The sequence below is a fragment of the Plectropomus leopardus genome, chromosome 22 (genome assembly GCF_026936395.1).
Source record: "Plectropomus leopardus strain MGB_pleo_1.0 chromosome 22, ASM2693639v1, whole genome shotgun sequence".
Taxonomy (NCBI): Eukaryota; Metazoa; Chordata; class Actinopteri; order Perciformes; family Serranidae; genus Plectropomus; species Plectropomus leopardus.
In genome coordinates this window covers 14,724,157-14,740,849 of record NC_142197.1, presented here as the reverse complement: position 1 = coordinate 14,740,849, position 16,693 = coordinate 14,724,157, and the positions used below count along the sequence as shown (strand labels likewise).

Here is a 16,693-nt window from a genome sequence, read left to right as displayed (position 1 = left end):
TCTCAGATTTTAGCATAGCAGCAGACGAGGCTCAGCACAGTGCAGTGTTTTCAATAATGAAAATGACAGTTACAGATGCATCTGGTAAAAAATTAAGCACAAAATACATAATTGAAGCTCTTTTGTGAAACACTGACAGCCACAGAAGATATTTGCTCTTCTCCCATGACACAAAATATCATGTGAAAACCACATACAAAACAAACAATCATCATCAGTGCAACTTCCAGTTCAAAAGCTGCGTCTCTGACTTACAAATAACACAAAATCCACTTTCAATCATTTAATAAAAGCTTGGATATAAGACCATTTCTTTATACAGCAAGTGTTCAGTTGTTTTGATGGGAAATCCATTTTCTGATCCAACTGCAGTGAGAGTGAATAAGCTGCGACTCTTACAAGGCATTTTCTCAGACATTCGACACAGTTTGGATCAGTTACAACAAACAACAACGGCGCGCTGGATTTAAATGCCAACCCACCAAATGTATACTCTTCATCTTCGTAGTTGCCAGAAACACTTTTACAAATATATAGATATAGATTTGTTTTTAATATCTCAAATATTTATATAAATAGAAGTAGATTAAAGATCTGGGCATTATGACAAAGTGCAAAAAAAGGAAGGGGGAGGCTTTTCAAAAAACTGTTAATACCTCCATAAAATTCAACAGCAACGATAATATACAACTGCTCGGACATCCATGAGCTTAATTTTAGCTGCAACAGACTGTACTAACTCCCCATTTCTACTACTATTAACAGTAAGTCAGGGTGGGATTTCCCAAAAACATCTTAGCGCCAAGAATGTCAGGTTTGATCTGTAGAAGATACTGAGCGGAATAAAATCTTCAATTCCCACCAGAAACCATTTTCAGCCATTAAACCAACATCTTTATACTAGTACATCTGTTGGTGTGTTGCGTTAAACAGAGAAAATTGTGTGTTTATAATGTAATAGCAGGCATGTTAACAAGTTAACTGTACACCGCGAGTACCCGGAAAAACCATGTGTGTCTACAGTGAAAATAAACCACCGAGCCGGTATCACTACACTGATGTAGATGATCTCACACACTGATGAATAAAGTGTCATCATGGGAAGCACTTGGGAAAAAGCGTAACACGAATACAACTGATTATGTACAATTCATTCATCATTAGTGCTTAGATGCTTTTGAGACCAAAGGAAAAAAAAAAGGACAAATAAACGTTATTTAAAGCAGCTGGCGAGTACCAGGTGGGAGCGTCGCTCACGGCAAATCAAAATGCTTTCAGTCACTTCGGCTTCATCTGCAACGCCATATTAATAGACGGGGTGCTTTACAGACATTTTAAAGGCGTATCCTGTTGGTTTTTTGACATATTACAGCATCCATAATACCACTTTTAACCACTGAAATCACTTCACATTTCAGAAAATTTCACCTTTGTAATACATCATCAACCATGTTTGTGCCACTTTGGACATAAAGTTGTTGTAGTGGGCTGTTATAGAAAATATATGCATTTGCTTGGTACACCTGATGCTTTATGTATGCATCTTGTTGGTATTTAACAGAGATTAAAAGGATTGTTTCAAAGTTTTTTTGTAAGTGGTAGATGGCGGTTGGCATGCCCCAATTTCAGAGAAGCAGACAGAGTACAGCTACAAAAGCTAAGCAACGTATTGCTGAAGACAGATGCAACAGATAAACGCATTTTAGCCACCTAAAAAAAAATCTTTATCAGTTTAAGCGTATGCATTACTTAGATTCACTGCTTTATCTTGCCATCAAACAGCCCTTTTTAAAGGGCAACTGCAGACATTATCTATGCTCTCTTTACAGCCAGACTTAATTGACAAACAATAATTTTACCTTGCAGAACACTGGTCTGGTCTACCACTGCCTCAATCGATTCATTTGTTTGTGTTTGTGTTGTGCAATGTAAATGTCTAATAGACTTGGTGTGGATTTACCAAAGTCCCACAATAACACACAGAAACTACCCAATCAAGGTAGACCAGCAACTCCAGTACTCTGCGAAGTAAAACTACAGTTTTTTTTCTATGGACAGAGCAAAGATAATGGCTTTAATTCCTGTGGTGAACAGATACAGATTTTTTTAGGCGGCTAAAATGTGTTTTGCTGCTGTCCCCGTCCATAGCAGTGCTTTGCTTAGCATCTGTGGCAGTACTCCCGCCTGCTTCTCCAAACTTGCTGAGTGCTGTAGGTAATACACTGACTACCAATGAGTGCCTTATACAATCCCACTTAAAAAAATCTGAACTATCCCTTTAAAAGGCTCATGGAAATAGCGATGCTGCATTTCCAGTGAAATGCACCACTGAGACACTGGGAAAAAAGGAAGTACCACGCCTGACTGTGTAGCTGAGAAACACTGTAAGTGAAAGTATTTTGACTTGTCTTTGATTTTTACACACCCAACAACCAAGCCGAATCGCACTGAGACTAGACCAATCGGTCCTGGAAGATAAAGACAATTTAAAAATATAGCTATAGTTTTTGAACATTGGAAGAAGTACGAAAATGGTGGAACCACAGGTAAACAGGAATGTGGGGCCCTTTATATGAAAAATACTAACCAAGGCCTGGTGTCACAAAATCAACCTCTGTTCGTTAGCATACGTCAGATAAAATTGTCACGCTATAAGAAATTAGGGACGCACAATGTATATATATACATATATTGGGGCCTTTTGTGTTCAATCCAATAAAAGAATATTGGAAATGATTTCCTTTCATTTTTTTTTTAATTCACCAAACAATTTGTTGTATTTTAGTGGAATAACTGCAGAAAGGCAAAACTGAGTAAACTTTTGTATTTGTTTATCGCGAGAAATTGTTATCGCAACAATCTATATTTTTACTACAACTTACTGCTACTGTCTACGACTTATTATTATTATTCTGAGGTTTTTTTTAAAAAACTTATATTTTTTTAGCCTGGTGCCTTCACACCCATTGCCTCTGTTTTGATTCCTTATCTTTGGTCTTTTGTACTATTTTATCTCAGTTTTATTGGTTCTTTGACTTTTATTTATTTTAAAGATTTCATATTTATGATACAACGCTTTGTCATTTTTTACCCATTTCTCTTCTGTGCTGTTTTAATCTTGCTCTGTAAAGCACTTTGGGCTGCATAACTGTATGAAAGGTGCTCTACAAATAGAGTATAATTTGATTTGATGTCACGTTTTTTCCTCATATTGTGCAGCCCTGTTAGATATGTGAAGAACTACTGTTGTAGAAACATGGCTGTCAACTGATCTTTTGTACCATCATCCTCAAATTTGAAAGGGTGCGAAAAACGCATCAAAATACAACATAATAGAGCGAGAGGGTTCATTATTAACCTTTTAAATAATGAAAAAAAAAAAGGTCTTAACTCATGGTCCACTTACTAAAACCCCCTCTTTATGTGATGACACCTGAGCCATCCAAGTGGCAACCGAGTGAACTCCATCTACTGCTGAAGGCTGTAGTTATGTCCTAATTTAAAAACTACATATTGAGACTAAACCGGTAAATAATAAAAATAAATACAGCTCATTGCTGTAAAACTTGTTATTTTATCTTTGGAAAATCTTTCTCTTTGTGAAGTTTAAGTGGTGGGAGCTTTCTAAAGTCTGTCAGTCCAGATGTTTAATTTCCTGTTTGTAGGAAACCCTTAAATATGTTGATATCTTTTATACTAACTGCAAAAAGCAAACACACTATAATTACAAGTAAATACTGTGTACGATAAGAAACTTTGTGGAATTGGCACAAAGCATGTGGGATTTGGCAAAAGCTCTGAAATAGAGTTATGTGACTGTAGCCTGAGCTAAGATGTCAGACAATGTAATAACCCACACTTAGTTATTACAACATGCCTGAATCAATTTATAGATTGTTGTTATCTGGCAGAATTGCCCTATGGAAATAACATGCACAACAGCTGCAGCCTAAGGTCATATTCAGCTGTGTTTGAGTTATTAATTGGTATCAATTTAAAAAAAAAAAATGCTAATCAACATATCTTGATGATTTTGAGAAACCAGGCCAACCTTCTCAACATCATTAAACACGGGCCTACAGGAGGGCAAAAATATTCTGTTTAGCTCATATTTAGTAAAAGGGGACAATTATTAATAAATACAAAAATAATAACAGATATGTACACATTATCAACAATATGAACTATCATAATACTTTCAACATTTCTTCAAAATGCCATAGAAATTATTTTTTTTGCTCAAAAAGTCTGTGTAGCTCAAACCTCGAGGGTCAGTTAGAGAATCATTTCAGAACGATAAATTATTATACAAAAAAAAAAAAAAAGAAAAAGGAAAACCAACACCATAGTAATCATTCCTTTTTGGATGCAAGTCCTGACACACAGACAGGAGTTTGTGTTTCTTGCAACATTTAAAACCATAACAAAACAAAAAAAAAAACAATCTTCAAATAAAATCTTCCTATACTGAAATGCAATGCATTGACGCGGCATCGTTGGTAATGCAGATGTTTTTGTTTTTTTTTTTTCTTCCCTTGTGCGAACAGGTCCTTGTGTGGCACTGCTGGAGACTGCTCTGGAGTAAGCGAAGAAGTAAGCAAGGGCAGTAAGTGCACTTTGAACACAGGCGTGCTGGGATGGACAGGGAGCAACGGGGATGAAGGAAAAAAGAGAATTGCAGAGATGTTGACAAGGTTGTTTGACATAAGAAAACAGTAAAGAAGGATGCAGAAAAATAAAGAGGCTGAAAGAGAGGTGGATAAAACCAAACTAAAGCTGCTGTTTCTTCTATCTTTGAGGAAAAGCTCAAATAAAGGAAGAGAAAAGTTGAGTTGAGGTGGCGTACATGAAGGCTGAATCCTACAGTAGTCGTGTCAGTAGGTCCTTCAACCATCCAACTCCCAAAAACAATTGCAGACCGCTTTCCTTGTCAGCTGACTTGACACAGAGACCAGGAAAAAGGTCAACGGAAAAAAATAAACTGATTATTTTCAAAAAAGTGTCTCCCCAAAAATTGTACAGTGGTGGTTTTATTAACAATGCCTTGGAACTTTGTGAGGCAATTTCCCTTTTCAGAGGATGAGTTTTTAAATTCCACTGTTTTGTTCTGAAAAGGCCGCGGCCACAGTGTGCGCACGGCAGCTTCCTGTGAAAAGTGATCCATAATTAGAGGGTGGAGAGTGGAAGTGACTGCCAGAGCCCCCAGTGTCACAGCCGGTGAACTGAACTGTCATTGGATAAATAGGGGGTGACATCGCCCAGAGTGAAGCAGTCTGATTGGTGCTGTCAGTGGAAGAGTGGTGAGGTCAAAGGTCACAAACGGCAGTGGCCTGCACAGCTGCCCAACATTCTGTCCATGAAACAGGTTTCTGTCAGTGATGCAACTTGGCCTGCAGGGAGAGGAACACAGCGGTCTTTTTCACTGGCATTCATTCATTATTGGTTCAGTGGTGGATTTAATATGTTTCAAACATCTTAAAAAAAATAAACCCAAAAGTAAGCGGTGTAATTTAACGTGCATTTAAAGGGTTTATTGTGTAACGTTTCTGCATTAAGATGCCCCAAAACAACAAGACTTACGTCATAATAAATAAATAGGGGTGTCCAATAGTGGTTTTCAGGGCTCATACCAAACTGATGATTAATACTTAATAATAACTTAATAATATTTGGAGCCGATTTGCATTTACAACAAAAATGAAAATATTTCTGTTGAAATTTAGAATTTGGAATATAACTCCAAAACTTTGTTTAAATGCCTTCAGCAAATGTTTAATCAAAAATGAAACTTATAACTTAATCATATACAGCAGGTTCCCTGTAGCTATTTTAAAAAATAAATAAAAGTTCCTCTCATACTGACACCTTCTTTGCATTTATTGCAGACTGCCTTCCTTGGTGTTGAGTGTAATTCAAACACTTTTTCATGAATTTTTCATGAATTAATTTCAGGCGATCGTTAAAATAAGACGCAGATACAGGTAATTGGCAAAATGAAAAATATTGGCCCCGATAATCGGACAGGCTAATAATTTGTTGACTCATACTATGTAGCCTATTTACTTCTATTATGTAAAAATGACTAAATTAAGAAAATCTGCAAATACACAGCATTGGGCAGGCAACACGTTCTGCTTCTGAAACGCTCCTGGTGAGGTATGACACCTGACGGAGGATGGAGCCAAACCGAGTCACAGCTAGAACGAGCTGCAGACGCACCCATTTTCATAGTCGGACTGAAAATTTGTTTTTTGCTGCCTTTGCCTCTGCCTGTTGATCATAGTGAAATACTGTTCAGCAACGGATGTGAAGGTGGTGTACGTTTAGACTCTTAGTTGACTGTAAGGTTGGTTTGACAATTTGAATTGAGCACACAAAATTACACTTCGGGATATTCCCTGGAGTGGATAAGAAACACCTACCTGTCTTGGGGACTCAGGCCCCAAAGCCAGTATCCCCACACTGTCGCTTCCGTTCCCAAAGAGACTCTCCAACCCGCCCGGCCTGCTCAGCTTGCTGGCCTTCCCTCTGTAAGAGCTGGGACTCCTCCTCTTCCTCCCCTCTGCTCCTCCCCCATAAGCCAAGGGTCCGGAAGGGGACGCCAGGGGCTGATGGGGGGCAGAGGCAGGCTCCCTGTTGGGTGTGTAGGGTATAGTGGTGCCAAGTTCGCGACTGGAGACCAGAGGAGAATTGCCATTGAGAACACATAGTACCCTATGGTAGAATTTTCACTGTACAATAGGATCTATTTGCTAAAAAAAATCATCACAGCAGATTTTACAGAGCGGTACATTTTAGAGGGAAGCTAAACACCTGTCATCCCAGCCTCTGCACTGCTGGCACTGTCCTCTCTGTTTACACACTGCTTTCTTTTTAATAAATCACCCACTCATACATACTGTACTATGTCGTGCTGAGCTGAGCCTGTATTGTGTTGTTTGTAGCTCGGACTTTTTAGGGTCTGGAGCTGATTAATTTATTTCTATAACTGTCTAAACTTTAAAACAGCCCGTTACTCACCTGTTCTGTGAGTTGTGGCTTTGAGACCCGTCTGCTCTGGATAGCCAGTCCTCCCCGCCACTCCAAAGCCCACTTCCCCCGCGCCCAAGTCCCTTTTTCTTGGCTGCTGTCACTGCCGCCCCCCCTGAACCTTGTAACGTTGGATGGTGGCTGCTGCCGTTCTTCTTGTGATTATCCACAGTTGGAAACAAGGAAGGAGGAGAAAAGGATGAGGAGGAGGAGTGGGAAGAGTTTTTTCTCCTCTTAGATCCTACTACAGAGTCCTCCGTGTCTTTGGATGGGCGGCTGGCTTTATGCGTGCCGTTACGGGCTTTACCCAGTGCGGAAACTGGGGCGACGGGCTGCGGAGCGTCTCGAATGCTGAACACCCCTGCCATGGATGCAGACTGAGGAAATGTGGCGGTGTAAGAGAGGGAGTTGGAGGGGGAGGAGAGGAGAGGAGAGGTGACGGATATAGGAGAGGGAGTCTGCTGTGAAGTGACAGGGGAGGTACCAGAGGAGGAGAGGGAGAGGAGGCTCTCTGCAGCCAGAGGCACCTTCCTGAAACAGGAGGAGAAAGCATAAAGTATCATCATTGCCAGTATAGATTCAGAGCACTAAATCTTTTGTTGTATCTTACTGATAAAACTGTTTTCTGTGTTTACAGGAAATTCCACATTTAGTGTATTAGCAACTGTCCCTCCACACATGATTTTATCAATATGATCAGGAGCTCAAACACTACTCCTTTCCCAAACTTTGTTTTAATGAGCCTTGAATGTGGCCGTCTCAGATTTCAGTCCTGGTCGATTTGGCGACATCTGAAGTTACTGGTGCTAACAACAAATGTGGTTTGAAACTACAAGTCAATGAGTTCTGGGGGCTGTACACAGCATGATTCTGCAGATAGCAGGGCACAGTGAAAGGAGTCAGTTATCTTGCAGCCTGTCACCTGCAGTTTTTCATCTAACAGCTCACTGAAGCTGCTCCTGACTGTTCCATTACTTCCCGCAAAATGTTTCAAACTAATCTGCTTTCGACGACTTCATGAAGGAAGTCTACTTGCATTTTTGCCAGTTAAATGCATTTAATGTGTTGCTGCAGCAATAGGAAATATTCGATCTTCATTAGCCATAACATATGATGCTTTTGTTTTTCAGGGCGCGATGGCTGCACCCCTGAGATAAACAAAGTTGAACTTTTGAAATGCAGCACCATGCAAACAACCAATCACAGCTGTCCCACAGATAGTGTTTTAGGCCTAATATGCACTTTAAAAACACCTGGAGGAAGATCAGCTCCAAACTCAGGATTTCAAGTATGCAGGCAGCAGTATGCAGCTGGTTATGGTCGCTTTGCACAACCAACCTTCTGTTTTCCAGGAGGTAAAGGACGCGCCATGTGTCCCAGCCCTAATACTGCATCTTCTCCATCAATGTCACCCTCAGCACCCAACACATAATACTACAAATATACAAATATTGCAATACTTTCATCAGTAGGCCATAGGCTCAATCACCACTGTATAACCTAATTCAGTGATAGATAGTGACTTCACAGAAATTTATTTTAATGAATAACTTTGAGATAATTACTATTAATTAATACGTGCATGCAGACCTCTTACTTGCTTGTTTTCTTAGTATATTTGTGTTGTTCTGTTACTGCCCACTACCTTAAATTAAATGGCTTCTTGTTTGTTTACATTTATACGTGACATTAAAAAGCACTTCCTGTCTACACACTAAATTACATTTCTTTCCCTCATGAAACAGGTTAGCACACGCATATCTCTTCATATCATATTTACACATAGTTATAGTGACTAATAAAATCAGCTAACACAATTAATTCTGTGTACATACAGTAACTAGGACATAAAGTCCACACATATTGTGTTCATTCATGCACTGACTTTAATGTGAGCAAGCTCTACCCAGCCAAACAAACAAACGATCTCCATGTATATTCTCGCATACTCACCTCCACATCTGTGCGTTAAGGTGTTTCTCCACCATGTTCTGGAGCGCCAGCCTCATCCTGTCCCACCGCCTGTCGAACACGTAGTGGCCCCGTCCCATAAGCCTGCTGCTGAAGACGCAAAACTGGAGAAAAAAAAAGAAAGAGGGAGGGTTAAAGGGATTTGGACAGAAGAGAGGTAAGGTGAGGCACGGAGAGAGACATTGACGGGAAATGGAAGACGAGGAGAAGGCACATGAGAAAAATGAGAAAAAGACCGGCAGAGGACTGAAAAGGAAGCAGAGAAAAACAAGGCACAAAATGAGACAGAGAGAGGCAGTAAGAAGTGGGCAGACAGAGCAGGATGTGGAATGAAAGAGGCATCAGATGACAGAAACAGAGAGACTGATAAAATATAACAGATGACTGAGAGAGAGCAGAGGCGATGGTGAAATACCAAATTAAAACTGACTGATAACACAAATAACATCTAGTCCAGAACTTCAGAGCTTCAGAAATAAAGCTCCAAAATAGAACACTGGGCCTCATTCACCAACCGACCTTCAGGAGAAATTCTTTCTTAAACCCCATTTTTGTAGTTTTTAGGAAGATTCTTACTTTCACCGATGTTTTCTTATGTGGAATTTGTTCTTAGGGAAGAACAGACTCTACACATGCAGAAGAGCACTCTTACACACTTTGTTGACAGAATAGAGGGTTATTGTGTTTCCTTCAGTTCTACAGCTGTATAATATTTAGGATTTCTTTACTTCTTTCTGTATTCATTTATTCATATTACAATACTTCATTCACATCAGCTATGTCAGTGGAAATCATATTTAATTATTATTGATTTATCACATTAAAAATATCACTGCCGGTTTGGGCGGCTGGACAAAAAGTTACGAGTTATTACTGACATACAAAAAAAATTTAATTGTAGTCTATCACTGCCTCATCTCCCTGTCTCCCTCTGAACACACGACCCAGCTGCCCTTAGAGAGCACCACAGTGCTCGTCTCTGTCCTTAGTCCTGACAGGTGTGTTATTGTAAAGCACAAAGTTTGCACGTCTGGTGTTGATTAACATGTATTTTTAGCATCCGATGCATCTTTTATTCTATGTTAGATCGACTTCTGACGGCACTAAATTTGCTAACTTGTTTGGTGTTCACTTTCTGCAGAAGTACCCCCCCCTTTTTTTTTTTTTTGCAAAGTCCAATGCTTCGCCCTCTTCAGACTTTCATTTTTTTCAACTTAACTTCATCTCCAGTCTCTCTGTGTGCACACAGCTCTGCAGTCTCATGGCCTTTAATGGGGATTTGCTGGCCATTCACCTGTGATAGTTAGGATCCACTGACTTGTGCTTTCAGCTTATGAGGACATGGGTTTCATTGTAAGAACTCAAAAGCGAACAATTCCGAGGTTTAAGAAAACGCCATGAATCTGACGTTGACTTTTCATAAGAACGAATTTAAGACAAACCTGGTGAATGAGGCCCAGTATTATTAAACCAAAGTCTCAGCTCAATCTTTTACTGTAACTGGTTTATCAAACAACATACATTATAATGTCCAATAAAAATAAGACAGGAGAAGAAGTCTTGTATCCTTCCTGTGCTCACCTTTTTGTTTTTGGACCAAGATTATGAAAACTTTCTCTAATAATCCTTATATGTTTTCAGACAGGGTATAATTTTGCACTGAAGTGGGTCGTTTTGCTAAAAAGAGTCTGCTTGTTAAGTGTTGTCCTTACACCTGTTTAACTGCAGAGAGCATGGCAATTTAAGTATAAACGACCAAAATCTGCGTCATATATACAAAACGAAAGCCCATATAATGCAGTAACGTCATGGCCACTTTTTGGACCACTCACCTGACACACTGACATCAAAGTATCAGACAGACCTCCCAACTGAAAATACTCGATAAGAGTTACACCCGAGTCTGAACACTGAGAAAAAGAATTCCTCTAAACTGCATCTAAAAGCAGACCCTGCGGGCTAAAAATGGAAGATATTGCCTTCAACTTGTGCAAATGAGTGTTGAACAGCCCGAGGTTATTGATTATAAAAATGTCTGTGCAACATTAGCAGTGATAGTATTTACCCCTAAAGGCTGTGGGTGGCGATTAGAGTAGTGAAAGGCAGGTCTGTCAGTGTCCTCTGGTGTCTCGGCGTCTCCCTCGTCGCTGGAGAGTCGACCGCCATCTCCTGCTGCCGACACCCAGCTGTGGGGAGACAGCTCTAGGTGAGGGGCCGGGGCGGGGGCGGGTGCTGGGGGCACAGGGCTGGAGGTGGAGGTGGAGGAGCCTGGAACCCTGTGGGGGACATGGTAGAAATCAAGATGGGTGAATAAAAGAAAAGAGAGATGAGGACAAGAGGGAAAGAGACAGAAGTGGAGGGGGAGACATATGGGAATGAAAATGAGGAGAAGAGGAAGAGGGAGAAAATGAGATTGGAATAGAGAGGTGGCTTCACAGAGAGCAATGAAAGGGAGGGGAGTGATAGAAGAAACCAGAAAAGTAATGTGGAAGAGGAAAAAGAATTGGCGAGAGAATATAAATTAAAGGAAAAGAATGAGGGGAAGAAAGAAGGTGTAAGGAAAGCAAGATTAAGGGACAGTATGGAAGAGGGAGAGTTACTGCAGTTTTAACAGAATAGAAGAAACGCTCAGGACATATCTTCAGCAATCAAAGTCATTCTCAATGTTTTCTACAGCGACAAAACCTCAAATAACTTCCTTTTCAAACAGACAATCATCTCCTAAATAGAAAGAGGAAATGAGTTTTTTGTAACACTTTCAAAAGGGCGGACTCGCCAATCCTTCACTGTTGTTTTTCCTCTCCAGCACTGTTGTTTACAGCATCCCCTGGTGGATTTCCAGCGCACCTGCCAGGGCCCAGACCAATTTAACTCCACTGATGTGAAAAACGATTAAAATTCATACAGAAGTAAGAGTAAATGTGAATTGCTGAAAAGAGTAAAAGTCTTAAACCACTTCAAACACTGTGCGCCAAAGAAGATAAGGTGTGCTGAGCTTGCCCCTGTTTTAAATAAATCCTTAATGCACACTTATTCAAAGCTGCTTTTTAAATCTTGATTCCAATGCTTTTATATTTGTTTGTTGGATGTTACTTAGTTTTTGTCTGTTTGTTAAAATTCATTTTATAGTTTTTTTTGTACAGCAGTACTCTGGAACTCTGTGCTATATAAATAAAGTTATTATTATTATTAGAAGTAGTAAAGAATGTAAAGATATAGGAAAAATAAATACAAAAACTGTTGGAAAACGAATAAAGTTAAGACGATATTGAAAAATATTTTTCCTAAAAAGGCAACATAAAAGTCGACATATAAGGAAGCAAATGATAATGCTACATCTAATTGAGGAATTTAATTACAACTATTAGGTTTCACAAAATTTAAAGCATTGAGATATTTTACTAAAAAACATTTTTTATGGGTTTAAAATTTCCCTTTTTTGTTCATTTTCAGGTTCATACTTGTATTTTGGGTTTCCATTAAAACGTATTTACATACTACAGTGATCAAAAACATCTTGTTTTCGTCATACTGTCAGTGCTGGAATTTCTGTATTCACCCTTTGTAATGCCTGCCTCCTAAAAAATCCCAGGCGGCTGTGATTGGTCAGCATTTACAGGTTTTCCACATCTGTGCCCTCGGGGTCATTTTAGCTGAGGGAATGACTGTAACAGACAACGGTGGAACTTACTACCGCGAAAAAGCACGTCTGAGGTTTTTACTTACACTTTTACACACATTTCACTCAACTTTGACCATGTTTCATTTGAACATCTGACATTGTAATATTATATACATGACAGAAAATGAGGAAAAGCATGGTAGGCCCCTTTTAAGTTTTTGCACTTAAGATTTTTCTTCCTCTCATATTCTATTCAGATTAAACACCTGAGTCATATGACTGACATAACATAACCTGATTAGGCAAAGATCTGATCTGGAAGTCCAGGTTATTCAGCAACTTAAAATAAAATTTTTACAGCTTTTCTTGGCTTCTGTACACATGTGCATACTTAATTGAGTGTGTGAGTGTCCACTGTCCTACCTGGGTATGTGTGCATTTGCCAGCCGTAGCTTCAGCGTGGACAGAGGTCGTCCGTTTGGGCAGTGAGGCTTGCTGGGACTTGCTGTCTCTTGTGACGTGATACTCTGGCTGCTGCCTTCCTTCCCTCCATGCGATCCCTCCCTGTCTTTCTCCTTCGCTCCCTCATTCGCCTTCGCCCGCCCCTTATGTTCGGCCAGGAGGATATCGAAATGTTTCCTTCGGCCAGAGACAGCTCGGCGGTGGGTTAAGGAGTGAGTCTGTGGCAGCCAAATAAGCACAAAAAAAGGTTAAGAGCAATTTCCCTTTGTGAGCCAATAAGCACTAACCCCTAAGAGATATTAGGGTTACCTCTAGAGAGACTTTGTTATTAAAAGTATTGATGTGTGAAGAATTCAGAGTGGAGCTCAAACATACTTCAGCAGGGCTGATGGCTGCACTCACAGGGGCTTGAATCATGGCTCTCTGCTTTCAGGAACGTTTCCATAATCACTGCACCATGTCGTTGCCCACGTCACACCAGACTAGCATGGGTAAATATTGCCGGTGCATGGCGAGCTTGTCTACCCTTCCAACTACTTTGGAAGGTAACCAGCTATCAAACATTTGGTTTTCCAATAGTCCTCTAAAGGATGTGCGTGCAAGGCTGGTGAAATACTGGTTTAAACAGGTAGTGTGGCTTTTGGATGGAAAAATGTTTCCTGTACGCACTCAAAAGATAATATTGAGGGTAGAGGCCCCTTCAACGGCTTTAAGACCCGAAGGGCTGCATCTATTATACTTGTAAATATCCCAAAAAGGGACAGGATTCACAAATAAAAACAAAGACAACAGGACCTGGAGGAGCAATTGGAGAAAACATTTTTTTAATGAGTTTTACTTTATATGTGTGTTTTATCTTTTCATTTACAACAAAGTATATGGATTATTTTAAATAATGAGTCACGATTTCTGGAGAGAGACATTGCTGTTGAGTTTTTCAATTTTTTTTTTCTCACTTTGAGCAAGTTGAGTGCAATCTAGTTCCATTATGACTTTGACCTTTGACCTATGAACACCAATATTTAACAGTTCATCCTGGAGTCCAAGTGGATGCCTGTGCCAAATTTGATGAAATTTCCTCAGGGTGTATTTGAGATATCGCATTTACAAGAATGGGACCGACAGCCAATTCGACAACATAATGCCTCCGGCCTAAAAAGCACTACGGGTATTAGGGGGAAAAAAAACAAATGTACTTCAATTTTTGGATAAACTGTCCCTTTAACTTTTGGTTGACATGATTGTTTCCACCAACTATCTAAAAAAACACACTCGCCTGATACATCTTTAATTTCTTATTGAGGTGATTAGTAAAGCTTGTTAGAAATAATTAAAGGGCAGTAAAACAGAGTTTTATTGCTGAATGATGTTGTAGCCTCATCCAACATCTATAATTACCTCATCAAGGGAAGCGTGGGCCCTATAATGCCTCAGCACTGCTACCCTGCATTAACTGAGAAATGGGAAGTGCAGACGTATCACAGAGACAGACAGGGCGGCGGACAGGGTCATAGCTGTGGGTTGGAGTGCTACAGTAGTGATGATAGTGTACCCTTCAATATTATTACTCCCATACACAAACAAAGCTGTTTTCCTGGTCAGACGGCCTCAGACAGGAAGCAGGAAGAGGCTATTATAGTCTCCACAGAAATTACACAGACAGGGAGAGTGTGAGAGTATTTGTATGTGTGTGTCTGTGTGTGTGTGTTACCTTGCAGGTGAGAGACCGTGTGCAGGGTCGCTTAGTCTCTGGATCCTGGACTCCACAGTGCTTGTTAGGATCAAACACTCTTCCTGTAAAACATACACAAACACACACACACACACACACACACACACACACACACAAACACACACACATTAGACTGGTACTAATGACTATCATTCAGTCATTTCTTCCCTTGCTCTTTCAAGTATCAAATCTCATTTGCAGGGTGTGGGAGTCTCACAGAACCACAACAAGTGCATGAATTTGTCTCCTTTGAGGAAGCAGTTCGCTCACTGATATTTGTCCTTTCACATTTTGTTCATTCGATTACTTAGCTGCGGTCCAAGGATACCGTAGTCTAAAAGTACTATTCAGCTTGACATTATTAGCAGTGTTTCCAGTTTCAGACAGATAAAGTGTACAGATCCGCAAGCTGTGACAAATCATTCCTGACAGGACATACTGGCAGACGGACAAGAGTCAACTGTGACTGACAGCCCAGGAAACTCTCTCCTGCTTTAATGAATAGAAAATGTACTTTGATGATGAAGTGTAGCCCTTAACTTTTAAGACTATCAGTCAAAGTCTCTGATGTTTATATGAGGAGCTCTTCTTAAGGCAAAATGTTTATAAGATCTTCATGTGTCAGAAATAGCGAACTGAAGATTAATATGGAATGCTCTTACAATGAATTTTCCCAGTCAGCTTCTCACTGTGAGTCATGGGGTCCTACATGAACACACTATTTTCTGCCAAAATTGGAGCGGTTTGGGTTGTTTCACAAGAGATTTGTGTGTTTCTTTTTTCTCTCCGTGCTACTCTCACTTGCTCAATGTGTGCATGATTCAGCAACATTTGAATCAGAATCAGATGACAGTTGGTGAGTCGTCGTTGGGAGTATTTTCACTGTCAGTCAAATCTGCTCAAACCACATCCATGCTGTCCTGAAAAAGAAGATCTGATCAGCAGGCTTCCTGTCTTTTTGTGTGTGTGTCCCTTTGTGATCATTCAGTGTCCCATCTCTGAATTTTGAGGTTTTGCAGCTCTATGAATGCGGTGCAGACAAAACTTGAATTGATTTTTTTCACCCAAATTTAATCAGTTTATTCTTGAGTCAAGTGGATGTTCATGCCAAATTTTGAGAAAACCCCTTGAGGTCTTCTTGAGAAGAAAATCTAGACAGATACAAGTTAACAGAAACCTTGACCTTTGAACACAAAATTCCAGTCAGGTCATTGTTTAGGTCAAGTGGACGTTTGTGTCAAATTTTTAGAAATTCCTTCGAGGTGTTCTTGAAATATTGTGTTCACAAAAAAAGAGACAGGCAAGATCGCAGTGACCTTGAAGTTTGACCTATGACTACCAAAATCTAATCAGTTGATCTTTAAGTCTCCAAGTGGACATTTGTGCCAAATCTGAAAATAAAATAATCCCTGTGGCATTCCTGAGATACTGCAATCACGAGAATAGAACAGATGGACAGACAACCCGAAAACATAAACATCTGGCCAGGGCTATAAATGGCATAAAAATGAAAGACAACATTTTCTTTTTTAAATACGTGCTAATAAGCCTATTGTTTAAAATGTATTGACTCTAAAGTAGTTGCCAAGTCCTTTCATCTTAGCAATGAAGACACACAACAAAGTGTTTAAACTATCAAGAATTATATCAGAAATAGTAGATTAAGTTATTAAACAAATTCTAATTTGACATACATAAAAACCCTCTTGACAAAGTTCAATGATAATAAACTTCCTGCATTTTTATTTTTTAACATGCTGGGTCAAATTGTGAATGTTGAAACTAAGTCACAAACTAAACTTCTCAGAATTTTATACAGCAAAAGCATCACTCATAAACACAGAGACCTTTGCTGCCCCACACAAACTAGCCGGTCA

The 16,693-nt window shown here is 39.8% G+C and overlaps 1 protein-coding gene across 2 annotated transcripts in view; it reads right to left on the bottom strand.

Annotated features, from left to right (window-relative positions):
• Window positions 1–268: 268 nt before the first annotated feature.
• atxn7l1 (ataxin 7 like 1) overlaps window positions 269–16,693 on the bottom strand; it is a 41,882-nt gene continuing 25,457 nt past the window's right edge. For both annotated transcript variants that reach the window (XM_042511564.2, XM_042511565.2), the window contains 7 exons: window positions 14,796–14,878; window positions 13,046–13,302; window positions 11,066–11,276; window positions 8,983–9,104; window positions 7,021–7,560; window positions 6,423–6,672; window positions 269–5,390 (listed from right to left, as the gene is read on the bottom strand). In XM_042511564.2, the coding sequence (XP_042367498.2) occupies window positions 5,373–5,390; window positions 6,423–6,672; window positions 7,021–7,560; window positions 8,983–9,104; window positions 11,066–11,276; window positions 13,046–13,302; window positions 14,796–14,878 (1,481 nt within the window). In that variant the 3' untranslated portion in view covers window positions 269–5,372. The remainder of the gene's footprint in view (window positions 5,391–6,422; window positions 6,673–7,020; window positions 7,561–8,982; window positions 9,105–11,065; window positions 11,277–13,045; window positions 13,303–14,795; window positions 14,879–16,693) is intronic.